A 24,501-nucleotide genomic window follows, 5' to 3' on the forward strand; every position below is an offset into this window, starting at 1 on the left:
AGAAAAGAAAAAAATAACTTAAAATTCCATCTGTGCTGTTTTTAGAAGGGAAGAAAGGTAAGAAGTGGAGACATGGAGGAATGTACCTGTTGATACATTTGTGCTGAATATTGATAATGCTGCTTTAATCAGATCATTTTCATTTGATTTAAATCGCTTCTGAATCCAAAAGTCACTAAAAATTGCTGTGACCCATGGACCGCACTTTTTTTTTTGTTCTAAAAAGCTTCAGCAATTCTCTTGAGAGAAGCAGCTGAGTTCATCAAGAGGAGGTTTCAAAGGTGGATTATGTGTGTTACAGTTGAATTTTTGTACTTGTTGCATGCATTGCAGTGTAACAATATGGAAACTTCATTTGTTTTGAACAGTAAACAACAGCATACGTGCTGGTCACATTTCTTGCTTTGTATTACCTGTATTTTAAGAGGTGGAGTTGGAAATGTTTGGCTGCTTTCTATTTACCATGCTTTCATAATAGTGCATTTGTAAGCCACTAGGTGGTGATGTTACTCTGGTTATGCATTTGTTTGCTGCTAAGCTGTATTTGCTTTGAGGCTGGAGAGATGTTAATTAAACTTATGCATGCTGAAGAGGAGCTAGTGAAAAATATTCTTTACTTTTCTTTCCCCTGCCCCTTAACTACATTTCTAAACAAAAGTGCTATTGTTCAGCCTAGAACAGAACCTCATGACTGAAAAACTGGGGAAATGATGTGAAGTTTGACAAAGGAAGGATTGAAGGGCTTGTTTGGTTTTGTTTTTGAGGTTATTGCATGTTTTCCCACTAAGATATGTAGTGTATTTTATTTATTATTGTGTGAAAGTGACTTTCTCTGAAGATTCAGTATCCTGTCTGCTTCAGGTAAAGCTGAAGGGTTACATATTTCCTTCCTTTGTGAAATTCTTATCCTCTTTTATGTGCACACACACAAACACATATGTGATCAAATTGTGTTAGAAACCAAGGTGCATAGTTTTCACTTACTGCCATTACCTTATTGATGGAAGAAAGCCTACATAGGAGCCAGCAGGCACTGCGAAACTGGATGTTTCCAGTCCTCACTGCTCTGAGAATGGGGATTTGGGATTCCTGCTGCATGTTACTATTAAAGGGGCAGACAGTTGGCATCAGGAGCTGTTGCTGAGTGTTCTCAGAGCCAGTTTTGGGAGGGGAGCCCTAAGGCATTGTGTTGGTTTTGACTCTCAGAGATTTTCCTAATATGTTACTCTATAAAGGAAACCTGTTAAGTTTACAGTGACCTCATTATTTCATCCTTGTAAGACCTTTTCTAACTCTGACACAACACAACTCTTCCCCACCCCAGCCCCACCTCTCCTTGCTATGTGGGCAAATGGCTTTTCCTAGTATCCATATTGGAGTGTGAAAAAAAAAGATCGTCTTACTTCCTATCCAGCTTGCTTCCTAGTCTAAACTTAGCATTGATGAAGGTGTTGGTTCTGAAGGAGAACTTGCCTTTGAGGTTACGTGATGTGGAAAATGCAGTTTTCAATGGGTGGTGGTTGATGCACGCTGGGTGTCTTCTCAACTCATGCTGCTGGAAGCCAAAGCTTGCCGGATCACTGTGACTTTTGGCATCTACCTGCTTGCTTGTTCCTGTTCTGCTTTCACAGTGCCATTGGTTTCTCTGACCAGTCTAGAATATAATATTTCAAGAAAATGTGTAACTGCATGCCTCTTCACTGAGAGGAGGCTAATAGGCATGAAACTTTGGAAAATCTGCAAGGGGGAATGCTGTTTTGAATATAGCAACAACAGAAAGATCTGATCAAAGCTTGTAGAGTTTTAGAGGCGTGGTTATGTCATCAGGAGACTTAATTAAAATCTAACTTCATTGATAGTTCTGCTCATGAACATACTTTTTTTTTTCTGACAAAGTTATTGGTGTAAAAACTAAAACAAGCTCCTAAGCTAATCAGTAGTGCATACTTCTACTTGCTTGTGCTTGGACTGTTAAATTTAAAAGCCTAGAGCTTAAACACTATATATGCAATAAATCTAGTTAGCGATCTGTACTACAGTGTACATATTTTTGTTGAGCATTGTGGAAACAAGTTAAAGAGAAACTAATTAATCTTAAGTACTAATTCTAGAGTAGCAATATTTTTTGTTTGTTTTATGTATATTTTAGGTGACAGATTCTGAGGGACCATGTGACACTGTTGTATTCCTAAATAAAGCACATAACTACTAATGGTAGCTTGGCAATCTGTAGTATTTAGATATTTTAGGGGGTTGCTAGTTGCAGTCTGTAACTGTACCTCAGCCGTTTAACTACTGAAGCCATCCTTTCCACAGGTTCAGATGATTCCCTGGAAGGTCTGAGATTTATCAGATTTTTCTAATGGCAGGCCTCATAAGTCAGATTGAAAGATCTCAAATAGCATATGACTCAAAGCATCAACAGCTTTAAAATGTCACAAGTGGGACAGCTGGTCTTGCTAAGGGAAGGGGTGTTGACTCTGGGACAAGAGGTGTTTTAAAAAGGGCAGAAAAAGTCAAAAGATTTAATGAAGAAAAGAAAAAAAATTCCTTAAGGGAATTATGAGGGGGGAAAAAGATTTTATTTTTGTCTGTCTTCTGACCTGTCAGTGATTAAAATGTTATTACAGATATCATCCAAAACGTCAAATCTCATGGATGTGCTTATTTGTCTTATTCTGTGTGATAGTACAAAAATTAAACACTGCATCTAATACACATTGTTAGTGGTTAAATGCAAGTATTCTCAATCTGACTGTTGTTGAATGCAAACGTTTGCAGAATCCAAGTGCAGCTGTACTTTGAGCACAGTGTATTCTCACTTTCCTGTATATGGTAAACACAGTGTTTCATGGGTTATGCTATATTTTTACTGAAATGCTTCACTGCCTTGCAATTTCTAAGTTATAATACTATTAGAGAGGACATCTACTGCAAGCTGCTTCTTATCCTGTGCATTATGAAATCTGATATGCAGAATAACTGGTGGCAAGAGATAAAAACAGCAAACAGATCAAACAGTCTCCAACTAAGAAATGACCTTAACAGCATATTGGCAACCATCATTAAGGACTTGGAGACCTGCATGGATTAGTCCTGGAGCCCTTTGTATCTCAGATTTCTGAACTGTATGTTGATCTCTAAACCATTCTGAATATTTCACGCTTCTGACAGCAAAGATGAATTGGTGCCCTTAATTTCCTCAGAAAAGTAGTGGTCTATTAAAAGGGGTGAAGTATCATTCTTTCAGTCATATAACAAAGTTGTGGTAATAATCAAATTTGGTTGGTGGGGGTAGGAGGTAATGGAGAGAACTTACTCACTTAAACATTTTTAACACAGGCTTACTGTTGCTGGATTATTGGTTTAAATGAAATATCTGTTTTGGAAAGTGAAGGTATTGCATCTAGAAGTGTTCTGTATTTTTAAATGCTTTTTATTTCCTGTTTTGCTACTCTTGTTTGTGTTCTCACAAAATCATACTACTTTCTAAACAGTATTTACCAGTCATTCTTACTGCAAGGAATGGTGCTGCTGTAGATACATGCCAAAAAATATTTTCTCCACTTGTAGTTGCAGCTCTATTCAGAAGCCAGTGTGGCACTTTTGCAACTGAATAACCCCAAGGGTTTCCATGAACTGAGTAAACAAGCGAAGAAGAACATGACTATAGATGGAAAAGAATTAACGCTTAATCCTGCTTACTTACTGTGGGACCTGAGCTCCGTCAGTCAGGTAGGTAAACCCTGTTACAGAATGTGAAGGTTGCAGTGTGCTGTGGCTTACAGTTAACTAATGACAAGGAGCATAGGATTTCTTAAAAAAAAAAAAAAATCAGATGCATTAAGGATCTGATATTTATTACATTGTAATTAAATGTCATAAGAACGCCGCCAAGTTCTAAAATCAAAAAGGAGGAAGCGTCATGAAGAGTGAGTGGCATTTCTTTTATTAGAGAAAAAGGAAATTTCAATTAAAAATGTTGCCCTCTGCACGTGTTCTCATAAAGTTGTGAGCAGTCAAGTCCCAAAAGGCTTAATTGGTACTAACTGATAGATAAACAGGTTGCTTGTGTGTGGGAGAGAGACCTCTTTCCCAATGTGTTTCTCAGGGCTTTGTTGTGGTTTTTTTGTTTGTTCGTTTAGTATAGTTTCGGGTTGTTTGATTGGTTGATTTTTTTTTGCTTTGCAGCATTAACGTTTGCTGAGCAAACACTAATTCTCTAATGAAAAAAATCAAAGAAATTAAATACAGCTATCTGTAAGGAAAGGAGTTTTAATTTGAATAAGTGATAAATGTGAGAATGTTAAGTTTATCAAAAGGAAAACAAACAAAATCACTTAAGATACCTCTTTCAAGATGAGGTCTTCTAAAATCTTGTTTTTTCCCCTGATGATGTCAGGTAGCGTGGCTGAATTACATGTGCCCTTTCTAACAATGCTTGTCTCTTTTTGTAGTCTGTGAACTTGGCTTTGGGGAACTTTTGCTTATCAGTACAAACCACAAACTCAAACTGTATATTTTGCCATTTTTAAATTATTCATTGTTTTGTAAATGGGCACTTAGCTGATGTATGTTGTTGTTGCTTGAAATGTTTTAAGTTAAGTTTTGGAGAATCCATACATTGTTATTGTATACACTGGAAAAGGAGACTTATCTACAGTGCATAGAATTTGTAGTGAAAATTAATTGTTAAACATTCAGTTTTTTTCCTTAAGTGTGCTGTTCTAATTGGGCATAGTTCTTTTAGAAGTACTTTTTATATCAGCTTTAATTGTCAGTTTAGGAAAAGGACAGAAAGTTCTTATAAACAGAAAAAAAATATGGTAAAGAAAACTTAAGTTTGTTACTTACCAGAGGAATTTGAAATTTACAATATTCCTTTTTAACCAGAAAACGTGAAAATCTTTAGTTCAGCAATTTGATAGTGAATATTAGGATTAATTTAGATGATTGCCTCCTGTCATTTTTTTTTTTTAATGAAAGACCAGCAGAGGATTGAAGAGCTGCTACATCATCACTCTTGCAGTATCTCTATATTAGGTGACACAGTTATATATGGTTTATGATGTGATGTACTTGGAAGGCCCCAGTCTCTTACAACAGCAATTCTGAAAGATGATGTTACTGATGTGAAATGCAACTTGGCTTTTGATCAAGATCAGCAAATAATTGAGAGTAATAATTCACAGAAAGAAAAGGGTAGGATTTTTTTGTTGTTTTTGTTTGGTTTTGTTTCTTATTTTGTTTTTTACTGAGGTCGTTCTCCAAGAGCTGGATCACGCAAGGCACTGTCATCTTGCAGTGTGTTCAGCAGATGACCTAATGATACCAAGCAGCAAGCCACTGATATACTGTTTGCCTTGACAGTTTAGTGGAGTGTAATCCCCTAGAAGAATATCACTACTTGATCATTGTTTTTTTTTTTAACGTCTAAGTCTTAAAAACTTATGACCTGTATGGTAAAGGATTGTATTGTTATCTGGTTGGATTGGAATTCAAATGGTTTGCTTAAAATCTAAAAGATTCTTATTTTTATAGTCTAAACAGGATGAAGATATTTCTGCCAGCCGTTTTGAAGACAATGAAGAGCTGAGATATTCTTTACGATCAATAGAGAGACATGCCCCTTGGGTGCGAAATATTTTCATTGTTACTAACGGGCAAATTCCTTCCTGGCTTAACCTGGATAATCCCCGGATAACCATAGTGACCCACCAGGTAAAAGCAACAAACAAACAAAAACAAACTATCAAAACCCCTGAGATAATCAATGAGATGCCTCCAACCTTTGGGGAATAAAAACAAAGCAACAGAAAAGTCATAAAAACAACAAAAATAACATGCACACCCAACAGCAACAACAACAAAAAAGTACAAAAGTACCATTAACAAAGATTCTGTTCTGAGCTGCTTTTGTTAGGAATGAAGTGACCACTTCTCCCCCTTCCCATCCCCTGTTTTGTTAAACCTCATTATGTTTTTGTACGTCGGATACAGACATCTCAGGTTAAGCAGATAACTGAAGATATATCAAGCCTTCACTGAGTTCAGTCCTCCAAATACTGACTTCAGACAATGTGTACTAACTTCCTTATAAAAGTATATTTATAAAAAAAAAAAACAGAAATCATATGGCAAGAAAAGAATTTGAATCTATGAATGCTGTCTCAGAACTATTGACTAATTGACTATTAACTGCTAAACTAATGAATTTGCTGAGACAGGGTGGACAGTTGTTAAAATGAAGATGACTACTCCAAAAATAAAGTAGCTATGCATTCTGTAAAGCTTATTTAAAGAGGAAGGGAATCCTGCAAGTTTCCCAAGTAAGTGAAAAAAAAATACTAGAAAATCAAGAGTAATTTTGTTATCTGGGTATGACATATGAGCCCTGAGCAACTAAAGTGGTAAAAAGATAGTAATCCAACTTCTGTTGCTTGCTAAGTTATCTGAAAGAGATGGAAGAATGCTGTTTGAATGTTGGAACAGATTCAACTTGAAATTTTGTTCATCCTGCACTTCACAAGTAGTATAAATACGAACACTGGACCTGATCCAGTAGCCAGTGAAAGAGAGTTTCTTTGCCTTGAATGAGGTGAAGTTTTTTTGGTTAAGCAGCAGACTTAAAAATAGTTTAACTTGGGGAAAAGGAAATAGTGAAGTTTTAAGTTTTTGCTAATATATTTTCACTTTTTTCTTTCTAACGCCTTTCTCTTTCAGGAAATATTTCAGAACGTGAGTCATTTGCCAACCTTCAGTTCACCAGCTATTGAAAGCCACATTCATCGAATCAGTGGTCTCTCTCAGAAGTTTATCTATCTCAATGATGATGTTATGTTTGGGAAGGATGTTTGGCCTGATGATTTTTACAGTCACTCTAAAGGTCAAAAGGTAAGCTCTTATGAAAGAATCTTTTAGATTTGAAACTTCTCTGTGCTAATACAGCAAAAACTGAAGAAATGCTCCTTTGAGAGAAAGGTACAATCCCTCCCCTCTTCTTATACCTCCAATGGGTTGTTATTTTTAGCTAGACAATTGCTAGCTAAGGTGTCACGTGTTTCTGCTGTGTTGATGTTTGGATTGCAGAATTACCTTTTATTGATATTTTCTCCCTGTTTTTTTTTGTTTTGTATTTATGACGATCTTCTTTTTGGCTTCATGCTTTACTATATCATTTTTGTTCCCTGATTCTCCCACTTTCCATCTGAGCACTGGGAAGGCCAGTTTAGTATTTCAAAGTTGTCAGTCTTTCCTCTCTTGTGAATTGTTTTGTTTCATGGGACGTGTTCTATTCCAAATAGGTTCTTTCATGAAAATTCTGAAATCTGATGATGTTCAGATTGGTCTAGTATTTAAATTTGCCCTTAACAATCGCAGTTCTAGAGACCTACGATGCCTTTGTCAAATTTTTGTGGAATGTCACATAATTGTTTACTGAAAGATAGTGCTCTTAGTCTTTCAACAACAAACTTATCATAACTGGGGTTAAATAAAGAAAGCAGGTGTGGAAACATTACTAATAGTTGTACATAAAGACTGTAGGGTGTCTGCAAAGTTTTCAGCCATCAACTTGATCTACAGGAGTAACATGGAGAAAAACTTGAATATTTGCAAGCTTTTTTAATACAAATAACAGATAAAATGGGATATAGATAATGCTAGAGACCACTGTGTAAGTGCTTCATATAGACAGATGTGCACACACCTACACTGAGTTGTACAAAATTAAGTTACTACCGAAAAACTAATAATTTCTATTACTTGAGGACATTAGCACGCTTCGGTTTTTTTAAGTCTTTGAAGTAGTGTAATTACGGACTCCTGTTTTTAATGGCATTTCTGTTGTTCTTCAGTTATTGCTCTCAGTTATAAGAATGTAGTAAGCTTGGGTAAAATATCTGTGATAACCCAACCAGTATTTCAGCAGCAAATGCAATGCAAAAATCTTGAAACAATAATGTCTAAAGGAAAATGAATGTGGTTTTCGATGTCATCCTGGTTGAAAATGCACACACCAACGTGCTGTATTTTTATCTTGTTAATTCTAAGAATTATTTGATCGAAGAGAATCAGATATTCAACATGTGCTTCTTATCTCATGTTTGGTTAGTGATAAAGAAACATTTTTAGTCATGGAAACAAGTGAATAGCATAGCTATTTCAGATTTGAAGTCTCCTTTACCTGATTTAAAAAAAAAAACCCTCAAGCATAAAAATACTAATTTTCATTTGAGATGTTTTGCAAAAGTGAATTTGGGATGTCCTACTTTCTATTTTCAGCCAAGGGATTTCACTTAACGTATAAGACTTGAGCTCCTTGTGTTTGAAAGGGATAAAATTTACTTCACCTAATGAAATTGAAACGCTGTTTGTAAAGCTTTGCAAACACTGAAGACACAATATGCAGAGAGCAGTTATTTTAAGTCTCTTTAGGTATCAACCTCAGCTGACTTTTATTTGACAGACTGTAATGTTATTCCAGGTTTACTTGACTTGGCCTGTGCCAAACTGTGCAGAAGGATGTCCTGGTTCATGGATCAAAGATGGTTACTGCGATAAAGCCTGTAATAACTCGGCTTGTGACTGGGATGGAGGTGATTGCATTGGTAAGATAACAATGTTAATTTAGAAAAAAAAATATATAAATTGTTTTTCTTTTAATTCTGTCATTTGTTTCTCCTGTAACTAAAAAAAAAAAAAAAAAGCCTTCAATAACAGGGGAAAAAAGTCATCATAAATATTAAAAATAAATCCTGTACGCTAAAAGATGGACATATATTCCGAGTAGATTTTGTAGCTTCTCTGATTCTGATCTGTTCCACTGCTTTTCCATTTTTTGATCCATTTCCATGATTTGAAACTCCTTAACACTCACTATCTGTAAGTGAGGGGTCACTTTGATTACAAGGTTCTTTTCTACCTCTTTTCCTATCAAACGCTTATATATAGATTTATTTTCATCCCTTATGAAGCTAGAGGATGAGCCTCTCTCTCTTCCCTCCCCACCCCCCCCCTAAAAAAAAAAAAAAAAAACACACAAAAAACACCAGGATTGTGGCATGCTGGAAAAGTGAGTGAATCATTTGACATGAAAGCAATCAGAGAAGTCTTAAGTTCATTGTGAAGCTGCACCTAAATTCAATTTTCAGCACTTTATGAAGCTTCTGTGTTGAGGAAGCCATGCACTGCTGTGGGGAACTGCAAAGTCAAGAATGAAAGCAGAAGTGAATCAGTTTTCTGCCTACGTTTTTGTAGCTAATATAAAATACGTTGCTGGTTTTGTAGCAGTTTTAAGTTGGTTTGTGAAATTCTACAGTTAGATTTTTTTATACACCATTTTAGAATTATACAATATTTTACTATTTTACACTAGTGCATAGAGAGCTAGTTAATTGCCTTGTTTAAATTTTCTGTCGATAAATAAGATTCTGCTGACTTTTCAATCCAGCATTAACACTACATGTTAAATTGTGCCTTTCCTCAGAAATGAGGATTTCAAATGATTATTCTTTGTAATTTTTCTTTTTTCTCTTTAGGTAACAGTGGGGGCAGTCGCTATGTTGCTGGTGGTGGTGCAGTGGGAGGTATAGGGAATGGACCACCATGGCAGTTTGGTGCAGGAATAAATGGTGTTTCATACTGTAACCAAGGCTGTGCAAATTCCTGGCTAGCAGATAAATTCTGTGATCAGGCCTGCAATGTCCTCTCCTGTGGATTTGATGCTGGTGACTGTGGACAAGGTACACAAAATACATACTCGATAAATTTTCTGTTTAATTTCTCCTGATTTGCATTAGCTTTTTTGGTTCCTTACAGTCCAATAGTTTTATGTGCTCAGCAGTGTCATGGAAAAGCTGTGAGCAGCTGAAGGAAAAAATCAGGTACTTCCTGTATTCCACTAATCCAAACTTGGTTTTTTAATGCTATTTTCATTAATGAAATCAGTATTTACCAAACATTGATAAGGCGCTTGATATCTTACGGAACAGCAGGCATCAAAGCCATTACCCAAGAGGTTTACATTTAAAGTGCAGAAATTACATTTCAGCTATGCAAACCATCTTTACTCAAATGAGACTGCTAATTTGATTATGCTCGTAGTGGTTAAAAAAGGAAATTAAAGGACCTCTATGATGCTGAAGGTGCTAGCTAAAGCCTGACAAGCCTGATTGCACTCTTTCCAGAGGCTACTTTCAGTCACCTGTGGGTTCTGCTGAGGAGTGAGTTTCCTGTGTGTTGTCTTTTCCTTGTGCGCTGCTGGCTACAGAGGCTTTTATCATTTAATTGTGTTGTTCAAATGGAGTGAGCAACTGGATTCAAGATGGACTTTTGAGTCCTATTGTATTCAAGCCATGTGTCATGCTGCGGAGCATGGGGCAGGCCGTATCGGTAACAGATGCATGAGATTGCTGTGGCTTCTCTGTGGGAGAGAGAAGTTCATTTCAACCTGACTCACCTTCTAAGTTCCAAATCAAGATCCAGTGTAGTAGTGAAACGCAATTTGTGTAATGTGAGTCTACTGAAATGTGACAAAAATGTAATATGAGTATGTTACTTATTTTTTAGCAAGTTGCGGTAATAAGCCAACTAAGCTATTTATGTATAAGTGATTTTTAGAATTATAGTGATTTTTTCTTTCTTTTTAGGATTACTGCTGGAATTAATGTCAGGTTTATAATTCTGTTCTAGTAAACGATTATTAAAGATTAGTAAGAAATCAGAAGCTGCAGTAAGTGTTCTTTCACAAAGTGGTCTCGCTGCTGGGTATATTGCACCTAAAAAAGATTGGTGGGAAAAAATGTCTCACTACAAATTGGCAGTTTTTTTTTTCTTCCAGATCACTTTGAAGAAATGTACAAGGTGACACTTCAGCTAAATCAGACCTACTACATTGTTCCAAAAGGCGAATGCCTGCCTTATTTCAGCTTCAGTGAAATAGCCAAGAAAGGAATTGAGGGTTCATATAGCGATAATCCAATTATCCGACACGCTTCAGTTGCTAATAAATGGAAGACCATCCACCTCATAATGCACAGTGGCATGAATACAACTGTGATCTATTTTAATCTTACATTTCTAAATAAAAACGATGAAGAGTTTAAAATGCAGGTAGCTGTTGAAGTCGATACTAGAGAGGAACCAAAACTGAACACAACTTCAACGCAAAAATCTGACTCTGATATTAAAACTACAACAATGCCAGAAGCTGAGATGATATTTGAAGATATTCCTGAAGAAAAACGCTTTCCAAGAGTTAAGAGACATCGAAATGGCACAGAAAATATTCCCCATGAAGAGATAATAATACCTTCAGTAAATCTGTCTCTCCTTCCTGAAAATGTTAAAGTAGCACTGCAGAACCTGGACTTTAAACTAGCAAATGGTGATATCACTCAGAAGGGATTTAACCTATCCAAGGCTGCTCTCCTGAGACCTTTTCAGTTATTAACTACAGTAAAGAAGATCAAGGCTCTGGAAAAGAATGGTGTGCATTATAGTTCACAAGATCAGAAGAATCTAACCAGTTGGCAGAAGCCTGATGAAGATACAAACAATGGCAAAGCAGAAAAAACAGAAGTAAATGAAGAATTTCTATCAAGGCTTACAGGAACAAAAGAGACTGATGTGATGTTGATCACAAATAAACCAATTTCTAGAATAAAGCCTAAATCTACACATCCAGCCCAGAGCATGGGAAATGAAAATGTCTCTAAAGATAAAGTATTGAATTCACTTATATTAAGGGGAACCCAGAAATCAAAGAATACTGCAAATTTAGAAGCTGGAGAAGATACAGAGGGGATGGAAGGAAGAAAAGGGCATGTACAATTGGATACAAATATAGGAGAAGACCTAGTGGGAAGAAAATTGCAGTCTTATGCAGGAAATTACCAAGGCTTTTTGCCATGGGAGAAGAAGAAGTATTTCCAGGACCTTCTTGATGTGAGTATCTTAACATCACTGTGGTCTTAGTTAAGGCAGTGGGCTAAACCACAACAACGACATATTGGAATAGTTGCATTGTTCTGCATTCTGTTAATACGATTTGTAAATTTAGAATGTGACTTTGCTTTTGAAGGACATACCAAGATTTTTTGAAAGCTCTGAGCCTTCCTGTAAAATTTAATTTGTTTATAATTTGGACTTCTCTTAGGTGGTAGAAGTTGAATAGCCATTTCTGTTCTGTTTCTACTGTGGGATTTTAAATCAGGTTAACTTTTTTTTTTACAGTGTATGTTGATGCAGTGATATTATTTAGACACACAGAACTCCAAAGGAATGTTAGATTTTTTTGTTTTGTTATACAAATGTGGATCCAGTCTGTAAAAGTATTCATATATATAATGGTAAGAAGTTGAGTTCTAAAAGTTAAATTGAAAGTCTACCAACAACAATGAATATCCAGACCACATCAAGAAAACATGTAGGAAACTTCCAGCCAAGGCGTTTTGCAGTTCTTAAAACTTCTACAAGAAAAGATAGACACTGTGCTTTGCAGTAACTGCTGTGCACTAGTCCAAATAGCAAGGTCATATGTTGCTAAAAGTCTACCTCTTTCTGTTCACCTAGGATTGGATTTTGCATGAGAAATCTGTATATTTGTGAGATCTCAACTATCAAAAGTGGAAAAAAATAAAAGGGCAATATTACAAATTTCTGATAGCAAGAAGGGACTGCAGTGTGTATGTCAGGAGAGTTGTCAGAAGAGATAATGCATAATAACCATTCTTAAATATTAACCACTTTTCTTCAGAGCATAGCAATCTTAAGAAAGAAGTTATCTTCTTTTTTTTTTTTAAAGAGGCGTCAAAATAACATGAAGAAACACATTCAAAGCTTCTCTTTTCATTCTCACCACTTAAAAAAAGAACCAGCACCTGCCCGAAATGTCAGCTTTCCTATGCGTTTGATGTTTATTGATAATGTAACTTTAATGTATGCTTATCTTGCTTTTTAGGAGGAAGAGTCTTTACTCAAAGAAATGTCATACTTTACTGATGGCAGACATCTTAGGAGGCAGCTGAAAGATACATTTGCTGATTCCCTTCGATATGTAAATAAGCTTTTAAACAGTAAATTTGGATTTACATCTCGGAAAGTCCCTGCTCATATGCCTCACATGATTGACCGCACTGTTATGCAAGAGCTACAGGATATGTGAGTATGTCTTTCACTGGAGTTGCATGTAACTAGACAATTCTGTATTTCAGTTAATGCTTTCCTATAACTATTTCTAATGTGTTGATAGCTATTCACTAAAATCATCTTTTGAAAAGGGAAGTAGGGAACTTGTTACAACATGCTAGTTCTGCTAAAATAAGGAGACTTTTAAATATTTTAGATGAAAATTTGTTTTCAGGTAAACAATGTTTTACTAGAAACCAGAGTATTAACTTACACTTCTATGTAGGTTCCCTGAGGAGTTTGACAAGACCTCATTTCACAAAGTGCGGCACTCAGAAGATATGCAGTTTGCTTTTTCGTATTTCTACTATCTTATGAGTGCAGTTCAGCCACTGAATGTTTCTCAGATCTTCGATGAGGTTGATACAGACCAGTCAGGCATTCTGTCTGACCGAGAGATTCGCACGTTGGCCACAAGAATCCACGAACTACCGTTAAGTTTGCAGGTAATTTCCTCAGTAATAACTTTTAGAGTAACTTAATTTCCGATATCCAAAACTGTTTATGAATAAAATCTTTACTAATCCTCTCTTTTAACATCTGTAATATCTGGCAATTCTTAAATTTTAGCTAGAGAATATAAAATTTTCTATTTCTTTATGGACCATTCTTCTGTAGACTCAACAATTAAGTTGAGTTCTAGCAGCTTCAGAAAAACTGACCGCTGTATCCTGAGCACAAGGAAGTGGGTAGTATGGATTTGTAAGGAAAATGTTTGCTGGTAAAACATGGTGTGAGGTGTGGGGTTCTGTTGTGCTTATTCTTGTTCTTGCACATAGTTTCAATAAATAAATAAAGATTCTTGACTGTAAAACTTGTACCCCAAAGAAAAATGTGAGGAAAAGGGCAGCAAAGAAATGGTATTAATAGTAAATACTACGACCAAACTGGTTAGAAAAGAGACATATAGTCATCTTCTCGTGTTCTTAGATTCAGTTGATAGAGTGGTGAACCCCTTCTGCTTTACTGACAGGAGTCATAGCACATAACCAGTAAAATAATGTTCTTGAAATGGCATGCAAAATTATTGGCATAGCTGTACCGCATCTCTGCCTCAATGTATTCCAGTCCTGTACCTTAGTCAGAAAATCTTCCTTTCAGTACTTTTGTTTGTTTGTTTGCTCTATCTGGGATTTAAAATGCCACCATTGTTTTGGGAATTCTCTGCTCACCTTTACATCGTTACTAAAGGTGTGTTGTGGTCTCAGTTCAACCAAGCATTTGTTTCGCTTAAAGCACATGGGGAGTCCCGTTGACTTTAGCTATTGAACTGGGGTTCAGTGTGCTAAGCTGTTTGGTTTTTTTCCATAGTAGTATGGAAACATTTTTCATATATAAACATTTTAGGACTGTGTAAATTTAAAGATTTTAGGACTGTCACAATGAGAAAGCAATATTATCTCTTTTCCTCTTTCATTTCTGATAGGACTTGACAGGTCTAGAACAAATGTTAATCAATTGTTCGAAATCTCTTCCTGCCAACATCACTCAGATCCATGTCATTCCACCGACTCAGGAAGCATATTATGATCCCAATCTGGTAAGGAATGTTGGTCCTAAAAGTTGGTTGGTTTCTCTCCTGAACATGTGGTTACTGTGTTTGAAACGTTGATGTGATTTCTAGAAAAAAAGTGTTCACAAAAATTTCTAATTGTGTGTATTAAATATTTAAATATGAAAATTCTACAATCTACTTCCTAGATTTTAAAGCTATTAAAGTTTCCTTCAAAAACAGAAAAGCTGTGCTTTAGAATTTTATTAAATATGGGATTTAAAAAGTCATCCTTGTAAAGAAAATTCAATATTCTGAACCACAAAGACAGTATGTGTGATACTTTCCTCACTAGAACTTTCTGATAAGTCTGCTTGGATGATCTTCTGTGTATTTAGAAATCAGATTAATTATCTTCAGAGCCATCCTTCCTAATTCAAAGGCTTCTGAGTAACTCCTTTTAACCTTTAAAGATTGAAGGCTTTAAATACAGTATATTCAGTAAGGTTTTATGCCCTTAGTTTCTATTTTGGTTATACAATTCTCTTTGAAATGTATGGGAATTTAGGAATCTAGAGTATTTTCTAGAGTATTTAGATCTGGCATTTATATCTACATTTCTTTTGCAGTGAGAATTCAATTTCTGCCTCGATCCATGCTTTTGAAAAACGTGTATGCATGAAGTTTGCTAAATTCATGACCTGGTGTTTTATAAGTTAAAACCAATTTTGTCTCAAAGCTAAAATGATGTTGAGTATAGGTCAAGCGCTGCTGGGTAGAGGAAGATTCTTGTTCATCCCCAACATGTGCAATTTGCAGAATTCTGTGAAGTATAATGCAACTTTCTGGAATGCATCCCTAGTAATAGACTTTATAAATATTTCAGTAACCTGTAAACTAAACCGTATTTTCTTCCAGCCTCCGGTGACTAAAAACCTAGTGACTAATTGCAAACCTGTGACTGACAGAATTCGTAAGGCATACAAAGACAAAAACAAATATAGGTATGTTATGGTCTGTAAAAGTCAATACTAGCTTTTGCAGAATAATAATAAGAGGAATAAATGCATAAAGTCCAAAGATTGTGTATTCAAATAAAGCGAGCCAACACTTGTTAAGTGGCATAGAAGAAACATAGTAATAACTGCTTATAATGAATTATTTTGCTGAATGATGTTTGTTTTTCCATAGTTTTAGTAGACAAAAGATTTTCATTATACATCTTGACCCAGATCCCAGCTTGCAGTACTTCAGTTAGAAGCTGGAGCATCTATAGACAGCTACATAAATTGACAATATACAATCAGTGTGGGTAATTAGAGCAGCAGAGAAAGGTCGAAAGAGACTTTCCTGTGCTTAGAAATTGTGTTGTAAATCTGCTTTATTTTCTACTGAAGCTTTAAAATAAATAAATCAATATCTGTAACCATCTTGCCCTTCCCCTGCAAGGAATGGGAGTGACAGGTAAGGGAAGAAAAACAAAGCAGAACAAAAACTAATTTCTGTCCCCTTTCGGAAAAAGCTGGCCAAACCCTGAATTAGGGTTTGTTTGAATAACTGTACTTGAGCAGACCTGCCTGAAATTTAGGGCCTGTAAGATCTTTGCTCTTTGAAACCTGAAAACCAATGATGGGATCATAAGAACATTTGCTGGCATGGAGCTTGTAGACCACTCGTGTCCATTGCCTTTCCAGCAGTGCTGGGACTCTTCTTGAAGCATGAAGTTGCCCCAGGAGTGGTGGCAAAGTCACATAATTCTGTAATTGTTACGCACTCATTCATAGTACCTCAAGCTGTGTTGTGTGCTCTATACATAAGTGGACAGAAATTCAATGTCACATTTTAATGAAGACTGGTCAGTTTGATTAGAAATGAGTTGTAGAACTATGAGTACTTACTGAACCTGATTTTTAAGGTGTTTTAAATAATGCATACATATTTTAACAATAAGGTTTGAAATCATGGGAGAAGAGGAAATTGCCTTCAAAATGATTCGTACAAATGTGTCTCATGTAGTTGGTCAACTGGATGACATACGGAAAAATCCCAGGTATATCCTCTTCCTTAATTTATACAGTAGGGGGTCATTTCTGTTACTATATATCTAAAACATTTGAAGTCAGATAGAAGTACTTCAACAATGTTTTAGGCTTTCATTTTTGCAATTCTAGAGTTTGTGCAGGGTATATTGCTGAAATTTTTATGTTAAGGGAAAGAACATTTTGATCTGCTTTATGTAGCAATTTTTAAAATATAATATAGGTGTCTTATTGCAAAATCTGTTTTGCATATCTGCTATGTTTTCATGCTCTGTTACGACATAGCAAGAGGTATTAAGCATTTTCTTGACATTTGGTGAGAAGTGGTCCAGAACAGGAGGTTAGTCCTTTGCTTCTCTACACTGTGGTGATGTAGATCGCTGTAGTGATTTAGATGCCCAATCTGAGAGCAGATTTCGCAGTGCAGCTTCTGCATGCCTGGGGCTAATGAGCTGCCAGTCTGAGGGAGCCTGCCTGGGGCAGACACAGTGTAGATTTCTGATTGTGATAACTTGATACTTTGCATAGGATCACTATAGCCAGCTATGCTTTGAAGGGAGAGGCATATTTTGTTTTTCTCAGATGTGGTAACTCAGTTCCTTGCATGGAGTTGCCTAGAGCAGGGTTACTGATTATGCTGTATTCCTCAGACTGTAATGAAAAGCACTAATGCCCTCTGTAGGCAAATTGGTATGCTCTAGAGTTCTCAAATCCAGCTTCATGTAGCAAGCATGAACTTTACTCCCCTCTTTGGGAGGTCACACTGTGCTATAGAAAATGCTGCTGACCAGAGCCACTTCTTCACAACGGTTAGCAATTGCAGAGTCATCAGATTTAATTTTACTCTCTGGGGAAAATGTAAGGTCTTACATCTCAGAATATAAATAAAGCACATGACCTTGCCCATATGTGGGAAAGGGAGTTTTTGTCATCATGCACCAGATCAGAATAGCCAAGGGTACATAGCAGCCTAGCAAACTAGCTGCTGCTTTAGCTTGTAATTTTCAGTAATTTGTGCTTGGGTATTTCTTGTATGAGAAGTAACTCTGCAGAACACATTATTGGGAGCATGCTTATTTGGTCATGGTGATTTCCACAAGAATACTATTCCTGCAGTTTGTATTTTGGCTGATTGTATGAGATTAGTTTGGATTCTGTGATTCAGGTCACGTTATTTTCGTAGTTTCCTCAATAACTGAAAGCCTGAGGACCAACATTTTCCCTTTTCCTGTACAGTCTTCTAATATTTTTTTGTAGACCTTCCCTAAAGAATGTAGTGTATATAGTAAAATATTAATAACTTAGAGTAGATTTTATATCTATTATAGAATGTAAATATATTATTTAAGATACAGTTACCATGAGTAAGCTATCCTAAAACTATAAAACAATGATCAAGATCATAATCCTTCTGATCTGCTGTCTACATCCAGTGTTAGGCTTTGAGGTGATGCATGTTAGTGCCCATTAGATGGCAACATTAATATAAGTAGAAGAGGGAGGGTTTAGCTCATTGATGGATTCCTCAGAGGTTTTGACTCAGTGTCAGCCTTGATGCACTCTGAACTACAATCAATATAATTTAAAATAATGCAGCAATAAGGAAGATAGTTATCAGCATCAAATAGAACAGTTTAGTTTTAAAAGGATACTGTACCAATTTGGTTTAAAAGGTTTATGTTCTTTGGCTTTGCCAAGTTATGAAAAGAAATATTCTAACAATGCATTTTTCTTTTCTAGGAAATTTGTTTGCTTAAATGACAATATTGATCACAATCATAAGGATGCTCAGACAGTGAAAGCAGTGCTTAGGGATTTTTATGAATCAATGTTTCCTATACCTTCTCAATTTGAACTGCCAAGAGAATATCGGAATCGTTTCCTTCACATGCATGAACTCCAGGAATGGTATGTTACACAGATTGTCTTCGAGTCAGTGCATTGTACTAGCATATGATTACAGAATGTATCGGTACAAGCCCATTTTTTTTCCCTGTGTTGCTGTGATGAAGTTAACAGTGAAGATGAAATTGAAAGATTTAACTGAATTAAAACTTGAGATGTGCAGGATTTGGATTTTGGCTGGACTCTTCTCAGCAGTGTGTGGTGATAGGACAAGGGGAAATGGCCACAAACTGAAGCATAGGAAGTTCCACACCAATGTGTGTGGGAACTTCTTCCCAGTGCAGTGACGGAGCAGTGGCACAGCTGCACAGAGAGGTGGTGGAGTCTCCTTTTCTGGAGACGTTCCAGACCTGCCTGGATGCCTACCTGTGCAACCTGGGCTAGGGAGCTGCTTTGGCAGGGGGTTGGACTCGATCATCTCTAGAGGTCCCTTCCAACCCCTACAATTCTGTGACTGTTTGGAGTCATTAATGTGTCACTGACTGTCCACAAGTTATTTCAAATGAACAGCTTTTTTATTTAAAAAAAAATCAATAATTGTGGATTCTTTAAATGTAAAAAAAATAGAACTGTTTTGAATGTGCATTGCACAGAGGTAATATAAATTCCTCTATCATTTCTCACCAAGTGACTTAAAAAATGTTAGAAGTAGTTTAAAGATGATTAATTACCATCAGAGAAGATATATGTGTATCTTTCATATTTTCAGAGAACGTGTGAAATTTTAATGTGCTTTTCCACTTGCCATGTTACAAATGATATTTAATTTAGAAATTGAGAAAGTTGATTTGAGAATGTAAACAAAAGGTCAGCAGGTTTGGTGATTAAAAAAAAAGATGAGACAAGAAGAGTAGTAAAATAGTTTCCTTGCTGATTAGCAAGTAAGGAGCAGTATCTCCTATGAGGAAGGATAAGGTATTAGAGAAGTAGTGCATGTGACAAGATTGTAGTGCTACAAGCCCTATTGTAGCAGTTGCAGAAGGAGTGGGAGTCAAACTGAATTCAGCAGTTAGCTGTACAAACTGGGGCTGGAGCAATATAAATATTCTTGGCACTGTTCTTGAGGACAACCACCACCAGCACTGTTATCTTCAGAAGAAGACTTTTTATGTTTTTTGTGGTCAAAACAAATTTCTACTGGAATGGTGTAAAGCATGCTGAAGTGCTGGTAGAAATCCTGTTTTCAGCTTCAGATTATTTTACATGGTAATAATTTTTGGTTTAGGAACCAATGTAACTAAAGAAGGCTAACAGTAGTTTCAATATTAAGTTGAAACCAAAGAAAGTAAAGAAATATGCAGAACTTGAGCTATATCCAGTAAATAAGCATTTGCTTTTTATGATACAAGTTAATGGGTAAATTACAAAAACATTTTATATTCTTTGCCTGTGTCATAGAAACCCTTTAAAGTTTATATCTGATCTATAATACGTGAAACTGTTTCCATCTTTCTGCAGGAGGGCATATAGAGACAAGCTCAAATTCTGGACCCACTGTGTTCTAGTAACACTTATTGTATTTACAGTCATCTCATTTTTTGCTGAACAGGTAAAAATTATATCTTATCAAATCTATAATGCTTAATACATTTCTATACCTTCAGGGTACTCTAAGATTTTTTTTTAATAGAATAGGTAGGATTTTTATTACTAAATTATGTGCAAACAGCAGTTAGGTTGCTTCAGTGTTTAAGCTGTTGTGTTGAGATTCTTAGAAGAAATATGACTGCACTTGGGGGGAAGGAGAATTGTGTCTTCTTTTCAGGTGTCTTATGATGGTCAAGTACATCAGAATGTGCTAAATTTGAAAATTCAAAATCAGTAGTTGTTTCTGAGAGTTTTAGTCCATTAAAAAGTATTTTTTAAAGTGCAAAGTTACTAAGAAGAAAACTTGAGTAATAGAAATACTTTAGTCCTGGGGAGATCTTAAGGGATTTTAGGGGCCTAATCCAAATCTCATCTTTCGAATCAGACAAGGTAAAAAAAAACCTCCCGTTCTGCAAGCATAAAATGGTTTTCTTGAACATCATTAACCCTGCTATACAAAGAGGGAGTCAATGGAACAAATCATATGGGTAATTCTTTGCAGGTTGGGGCCTTAAGTAACCCTTTCCGTGGTCTGATGAAGAGGGTGTAATTCTTGAAAGGTTGGCTTTTGAAATTTTTATTTCCCTCTATCTGTAACTTTTGCATGAATCTTTCCCTTAATTTTCAGCCTTCTGTATACATTGAAAACTCACCCTGAATTAGTAACTATTTTGGAAGGGAGTATTCAACTCAGTAGAACAGCTAGGTATGTAAATACCGTCAGCTTTATGTTCATCTTCTAGAAACTGAGTGTAGCGTGTTTTATATTTAATTATGTAAATTAACTAATAATCAGAGTATAGGTATACTGTGTTTTTTCACTTTCTGCTTGTATTCTGATTATTGATATGTGTATGCATAATGGATGTGTTTGAGTAAATAACTCTTTCTTCCAGTGCAGTGGGAAAAAAAAAAGGCACTATTCACTGAATTACTTACTGTGGATGGTAAAGATTCTGTGGTTTCTAGGATGAAAGACTAACCAGCTCTGTACCACTATCCTAGATGGGAACTAAATACTGTATTTTCTTTTCCTCTTCTCAGCTGATCACACTTAAACGAAAGATTTTTCCAAGAAGAAGGATCCAAAAGGAAGATGGTCATGAACGAATCAAAGTGTAGAAGAGAATTATTTTGGAGATCAGGCTACCTCAAGATGTGATAAGCATTTAAAATCTCTCTCTCATAATTGTCTCTTATGGTTTGATATTTAACTGAATTTATATGAAGAAAAAAATCATGCATCTACATTTATAATGTCTGCAGTACTCTATGATATACAAACTGCTGAAACTGTGACAGAAAGCTAAACAAAAATGGCAGGAAACCTGTATATAGACAGGTTTCAACTGATCTTACCTTACAAATGTTGGTTCGTGGCCACGCTATCCTTTTTTATAAAAAGGGTTACCTAAAGAAATGTAACTGCATTTATTGCAGTGGATGTTGCCAACTACATTTAATGTTGGAAGGCGGAGTTGTTTGGGATTAACTTATCAGGTCCTTGATCTTGCATTCCAAAAGATTTCCGCAGACTTCTGTCACTGCTTTATTATTATTATTTTTTCTCCAGCCCTATGGGAATTATGTAATTTGTCATTTACCATTGGTCTGCATTTAAGGATGTTGGCATTTCTTAAAGCACAGTGACAATTCACTTCCCCCTATTTGTAGTATTAATTGGAATTTCAAAGAAATGCATGCTAATAAAAATACACAGTAACAGAACAGGTAATTATTATTTTAAAGTTTTTTTTATTTTATCTGATGTATTATATTCCAAAGAATACAGTGGATGTTATCTCTTGATTACAAAGAAAGGATTGTAATCAAACGAGAGTGATTAAGTTATATGATTTTAAAAGCACTGTAAATATAACAACAAAAGTGCCTCTATCTGAATGGGTAACGAACTGCTTTAATGTAGCAATGTGTGGGAGCAATGTTTCACTTCATAAAACAATATTTATACTGACAAATGAAGCTTTTTTTCCCCTAAATTTCACAGGACTTGGCCCTGTATTGTCTGAGACATCAGACAAGTATGATTTTGTGTGTGAGGGGGCAAGGATACTGTACGTTTTAAGGCAGAAATTTCTGATGGTGTATCTTCATTGTACTAGCAGTATTCAAAGAATGCTTTTTTTTTTTTGTAATCGGGTGTACAAAATGTATGTGCATATGTAATGTAAAATACTTGGTTTGCTTTGAAATCAACTAAAATGTGATGAAAAGCTTGTCTGCTTCTGTTTTGAGGTACAACAAAAACTCGCTCATTTTGATAAAAATAGCCATTGACGCTTACAAATCCTTGTGGTATTTATTTTCTTAAACTTTCCAACAGTAATAATGTTACTATTATCTGATGGTACTCAGAGTACAATCAAACTTCGTGGGCTGCTGAAGTACAAACGCGAGCGCGCCGCTGCCCGGCTGCACGGCTCTGCGCATGCGCTCTTGCCCTGCCTGCCGCCGTTCCCGCCTTCTGGCGATCGCGGTGCGGCGAGGGCCGCGCTCTGTAGTAGGCGGGCGGGGAAAGGGAGGGCTGTGGGGAGGAGGGGTACGTTCCTTCCCGCCTGCGGGACGGAATGAGGCGGCGGTGGGCGCTGAGGGCGGGCAGTCAGCGGGCGGAGGGACGGGGCTGAAGGGTGGCAGGGTGGGGTCGAGCACCCAGTCGGTCTTGGGGTGGTGAGCGGGAAGGAGATACCGCTTTATTTCAGATTTTCTCATATCTTTGCAGGAAGAAAGAAAGGAGGTGAGTGCCTCTGGAAAATAGTTGTTAAATGCACATCTGTGGCTTGGGAATGTTGGAATCTGATAAAGCAAGGAGCTTTGTCATGGATATATGGGGATGCAGTGTTGTTTTATAGCGTCTAGTGCTCTGTACACTGGTATTTCAGTATGAAAAATAGTGCCTGCATGCTGGGTGAAATGTATATAAGCTACTGCCCTGCTGCCTTGTTCAAATCATGTTTTCAGCTGCTGCTGAAGTCACAGTGAGGTTTGGCAACTGTGCAGTGGCCCTAAATTTTCTCTTACATGAGGATAATTATAACACAGGAGGTTTCGGTCTTGCAGTTAGCAACCAAAACGGAAATCTTAATATCTTCCAAGAAAACTTTTAAGTTCTGAACGTCTTGGGTTCACAATGTGTAGAGAAGCATCAGCCACTGAAGAGGCTGTGTCATCAAAGAGTGTTTTTTTTACTTAACAGCTTAGTGTCATTGTTTTCTGTATCTGTGGGATATAAAAGTAAAATTTTCATAGGTATGAGCAGTTAATTAAAAGTAAATAAGTATATTATAGATATGCGGCTATTTTCTGCTGCATTTGTATATCATTTAAGTTACTGAAGTGCTAGGGAAAAACATTTTATTTTGTCCTTCTAGCATTTAATGGTAACAGCTGTGCTCTTCTTTCTAAGTAGGTACTTACCTCATAAATTCTTTCAGAAATAAACATAGCGTATATATAAAAGTGAGAGCCACTAAAGAAAGAGTATTTGTAAAACCCAAATATGGGAGCTACATCAGAAATGCTCAAAGAGACTTAATGACTAGAAACAAATCAGACAGCAAAAGTTGACCAGGGTCATGAAGAATTGCACGTGTTTATTTTTCTGCACAGTGTGGAATGGGCTGTAGAGTCAAATTGTTCTTGGGCATTTATTATCTCTAGGATAGAATATCAGCACATCTCTTTGGGAAAGGGATATCAAATCTGATAAAATTATGAGAACTTAACAGGCAGGGACACGAGCACTCTGTTACAGAGCATAATTTACTTCCTTGCCTTTCAGCATAAGAAGTATGATCCCACTATATGCTATTTTTTTTTCTAACCCTATTTTTGAAAACACTGTCGAGGTTAATCCTGTGGGTTACCTCAAAAATAAAAGTACGCATGGATATCGTTACAGGTAGAGATAAAGGGGAGTATATAACAAGTCAAGGTAAACATGAAAACACATTTGTCTTCAAAATACTGTGGGAAAAGTTATGTTTTGATACTGTGCCTCAATAGGAAGAAAATCTCATTATGGCACCATCAGGAAGAAAGCATTCAGGAAAAGCTGGTAAAGCAGCACAGGAAGAGCAAGCTAGATCTGCCTATGATTTTCAGGAGAAGAGAAAAGACCTGAGTGGATCAGAGGATGATATTAGAGAAGGTGCTTATCTGCTGATAACTATTCTTTTTTTCTTAAAGTTTATAATATTTTCAAGCCTGAGCAGATTATGGGATATTATGGGTCATTGAATGGCTGAAAAAGCATGCTTCCTTGTGCTTATG

The 24,501-nt window shown here is 36.3% G+C and overlaps 3 protein-coding genes across 8 annotated transcripts in view; 2 read left to right on the forward strand and 1 right to left on the reverse strand.

Moving 5' to 3' along the window:
• The window catches only part of GNPTAB (N-acetylglucosamine-1-phosphate transferase subunits alpha and beta), a 38,938-nt gene extending 16,493 nt beyond the window's left edge, over positions 1-22,445 (forward strand). The window contains exons 8-22 of one of the 3 annotated variants that reach the window (XM_065743161.1): positions 3,574-3,735; positions 5,542-5,721; positions 6,724-6,894; positions 8,486-8,609; positions 9,540-9,743; positions 10,841-11,946; positions 12,962-13,161; positions 13,415-13,634; positions 14,615-14,728; positions 15,599-15,684; positions 16,632-16,730; positions 18,460-18,627; positions 20,083-20,173; positions 20,714-20,771; positions 21,256-21,338. In XM_065743161.1, the coding sequence (XP_065599233.1) occupies positions 3,574-3,735; positions 5,542-5,721; positions 6,724-6,894; positions 8,486-8,609; positions 9,540-9,743; positions 10,841-11,946; positions 12,962-13,161; positions 13,415-13,634; positions 14,615-14,728; positions 15,599-15,684; positions 16,632-16,730; positions 18,460-18,627; positions 20,083-20,173; positions 20,714-20,761 (2,973 nt within the window). In that variant the 3' untranslated portion in view covers positions 20,762-20,771; positions 21,256-21,338. Of the gene's footprint in view, positions 1-3,573; positions 3,736-5,541; positions 5,722-6,723; positions 6,895-8,485; positions 8,610-9,539; positions 9,744-10,840; positions 11,947-12,961; positions 13,162-13,414; positions 13,635-14,614; positions 14,729-15,598; positions 15,685-16,631; positions 16,731-18,459; positions 18,628-20,082; positions 20,174-20,713; positions 20,772-21,255 lie in introns of all 3 variants that reach the window. The other 2 variants (XM_065743160.1, XM_065743162.1) reach the window with 2 other exon arrangements.
• The window catches only part of CHPT1 (choline phosphotransferase 1), a 92,714-nt gene that overhangs the window by 44,749 nt on the left and 23,464 nt on the right, over positions 1-24,501 (reverse strand). The window lies entirely within an intron of this gene.
• The window catches only part of SYCP3 (synaptonemal complex protein 3), a 49,877-nt gene that overhangs the window by 17,135 nt on the left and 8,241 nt on the right, over positions 1-24,501 (forward strand). For 2 of the 4 annotated variants that reach the window (XM_065743194.1, XM_065743191.1), the window contains exons 1-2: positions 22,918-22,966; positions 24,235-24,379. In XM_065743194.1, coding sequence (XP_065599266.1) covers positions 24,250-24,379 — 130 coding nt within the window. In that variant the 5' untranslated portion in view covers positions 22,918-22,966; positions 24,235-24,249. Of the gene's footprint in view, positions 1-22,911; positions 22,967-24,130; positions 24,380-24,501 lie in introns of those variants that run through there. The other 2 variants (XM_065743192.1, XM_065743193.1) reach the window with 2 other exon arrangements.

Source organism: Cyrtonyx montezumae, unplaced genomic scaffold (genome assembly GCF_038088225.1).
Source record: "Cyrtonyx montezumae isolate F1298 unplaced genomic scaffold, pur_monq_1.0 scaffold_3, whole genome shotgun sequence".
NCBI classification, from domain to species: Eukaryota; Metazoa; Chordata; class Aves; order Galliformes; family Odontophoridae; genus Cyrtonyx; species Cyrtonyx montezumae.